At 34.8% G+C, this 2817-nt stretch overlaps 1 protein-coding gene across 3 annotated transcripts in view; it reads left to right on the forward strand.

Moving 5' to 3' along the window:
- The first annotated feature begins 602 nt into the window (after positions 1–602).
- The window catches only part of LOC125037492 (pyridoxal phosphate phosphatase PHOSPHO2-like), a 4978-nt gene continuing 2763 nt past the window's right edge, over positions 603–2817 (forward strand). The window contains exon 1 of one of the 3 annotated variants that reach the window (XM_047630649.1): positions 603–686. In XM_047630649.1, coding sequence (XP_047486605.1) covers positions 621–686 — 66 coding nt within the window. In that variant the 5' untranslated portion in view covers positions 603–620. Of the gene's footprint in view, positions 687–1220; positions 1276–1295; positions 1474–2817 lie in introns of those variants that run through there. The other 2 variants (XM_047630650.1, XM_047630648.1) reach the window with 2 other exon arrangements.

Here is a 2817-nt window from a genome sequence, read left to right on the forward strand (position 1 = left end):
TATTCAAAATTCACATTTTTCTCTGGCAGCAAAAGAAACTCATCTCTGAATGGAAGTTACTGCCTATATATATCAAGATATTATTTAATTCTAGCACATTGCATAGACACGCCTACCGAAGCTGTAACATATATATATATATATATATATATATATATATATATATATATATATATATTTATTTATTTATTTATTTATCATATATATGTGTGTGTGTATATATATATACATGTATATGTATATGTATATGTGTATATATATATATATATATATATTTGTGTGTTTGCATATACATATGTATAGGTATATATGTATATATGTATATATGTGTGTGTGTGTGTGTGTGTGTGTGTGTGTATGTGTGTGTGTGTGTGTGTGTGTGTGCTATATTTGTTCTGAATTGATATCTTGAATTACGCAACGATATTATTGTAAAATTTACTGTGATTCATTTGTTTCAAAATTCACACGTGAATTATTGATATGATTTGGCAACATATACAATGTTAATTCAAGTAAAATAACCAAACGTGGATTGAAAGATGGCTCTTTGTAAATGTCTTGGAGTTCGCACCTTTTCTTTGGAGAGCTATGTGGGCCCCGTTTTGATCTGAAACAATATGAGCGTCAGTGTACTATTCAACTTTTTATGCTTACAGCCGGGGTACAAGAAAATCTTTTACAAGGTGAGGAAAGAATGGCCTCAATAAGATCAGTTGATCATCGTTTATAGTCAATAGGGAAATGTTTATTATGTAGACATTACAGTGAAAAGGTTAGGTTTGCCACAATTTCTGTTTTGCAGTAAACTTGCCGGCTTGTTGAAACTTTTCTAGGAGTACATAATTGGTATCATACAACAATTCGAGGCTGATTTTCCACATTGTTCATATCATTATTCCACGTAATAGGTTTGTGTTTCACCAGGTAAAAGCAAAGCAATTTGAATAATCATTTAATTTTCAGAGGGAAGAGTACGACAATGTCTGTACAAGGAGGCAAGTGCAACATTTAGATCTGAAAAAACAACTTTAATTTCCTACCCCTTCGTATTAATAAAGGAGCTGTTGTAACATAACCTATTTAGCCCACGACCTAATATTGCATAACCATTCTCCGTATACGGCTCAATAGTGCATCCTTATTTTGCATTCACTATAGCATTGACCCAGCAACCATATTAGACTCAACAACCAAAATTAGTCCCGCGGTCTCTGAATTCGTCTGCCGAATGTCAACAAAGTTCGGGGAAAAGGCCGAAAAAAGTGCATCACGGTACGTTAAATCAGGGAATTAAAACCTATCAAGAAGCCTGAAAATAACTTTAGAAAGAAATAGGAAAAAGCAGAGACATTGTACTATGTAATGATCGGTTTTTGTGGTAAATTCAGAGCTTCTTTCCCTGGTTTATGGAAAGTTTATCGCATTGTTTCAGTGAAATCCGTACTAAAAATCACTCAAAGAGCTATCCAGGTATTTTTGTTTATCTTCATTTCGGTTTTCCTTTCGTGGTCGTCATCATTTTCAGTGTTGCTTTTTATTTACGTCTGCTTTGGTAAATAAACAAAATAGATGAGATTGATACGGTTTCATCTCTTCGCTTATGCCATTTTGTCTGGAAAGCTGTGTGTGTTACTTAACCGTATGTCGCTGGGAAGATGTCGTTTTCACTGTAGTATTGTTTTGTGAAATATCTGGTTTAGTTTCAGTCTCACACAGCCATATGGTACAAGGTATGATAATAAGATAGAGATTATAATTCGGAAAATCAAGGAAAAGGGTAAACAGGTGAGATAGGTATTACTAGTAATTTGTTCACTGGTGACTATGTATTTGTATAGACAATTAATGAGCTAAACAGTTTGGGCACAGCATGTACTTACATGCCATGCCCAAAGTACATGCCATCCCGAGTGCCATCAGGTTAACTTAATAGTCAATTTACTGTTTCACCAATCAATGATTCTTTTTCATGCCATATGTAGTGATGCATGTAGTGCTTTGATTGATCTTGTACCAATTTCCCCTCACAAGTATCTAGTTCTCAAGTTATACTTACCCTCTCATCCCTAATGATCTGTGGGAAATTGAATAACTGGGTAGGGGAGCATGAAATCAAGTGATATGCATATCAAATGATGTCAGAAATCAGCAAAATCAGATAAGATATTCAATGAGAAGCCACACATTACACTTTTGTAGGCAGTAGCAGGGACACCAGGAATAGAGAGATTAGCAGTGTTGCCAGCAATCTGGCAACACTGCAACTTATCCTTACCTCACAGTACCACACCCTAACTTACCTCACTGTACCACACCCTACCTTACCTTCCCTTTATGAAATGAAAGTAATAGTCCTATCATTAAGTCCACTATTTTCTTTAAATTTAATGGATTGTTGGCAATACTGCTAACCTTATGGCCATCATTCCAGCTGCTGCCACCAAAAATGTAAGGTGGGCCTGTACATTGATTTTTTACCTCATTTGAAATGCATATTACTCAATTTCATGTTCCCCAACAATAGAATAAAAATCCCACAGGTCCTCCAAAATTGTTGGGAAAGAGTGGGGTAGGCATAAATTTGCAACAGAAAGGAGGCACCAGATCAATTAAAGCACTACATGTATTACGAGAAAGACTTTGGGCAAATCAGAAAATTGTTGGTTATGTGAAACTATAAATGATCAGATATAGCTATTTGACTATAAAGAAAAACTCCTTACTAACTAAGGGCATAGATGATTTTTTCCAATATAATAGTGGCAACTGATGTTGGTACATGTCCCTGATTTTTTGGATAAGTATAAATAAGGT

This window comes from Penaeus chinensis, chromosome 23 (assembly GCF_019202785.1).
Source record: "Penaeus chinensis breed Huanghai No. 1 chromosome 23, ASM1920278v2, whole genome shotgun sequence".
In the NCBI taxonomy this organism is placed as follows: Eukaryota; Metazoa; Arthropoda; class Malacostraca; order Decapoda; family Penaeidae; genus Penaeus; species Penaeus chinensis.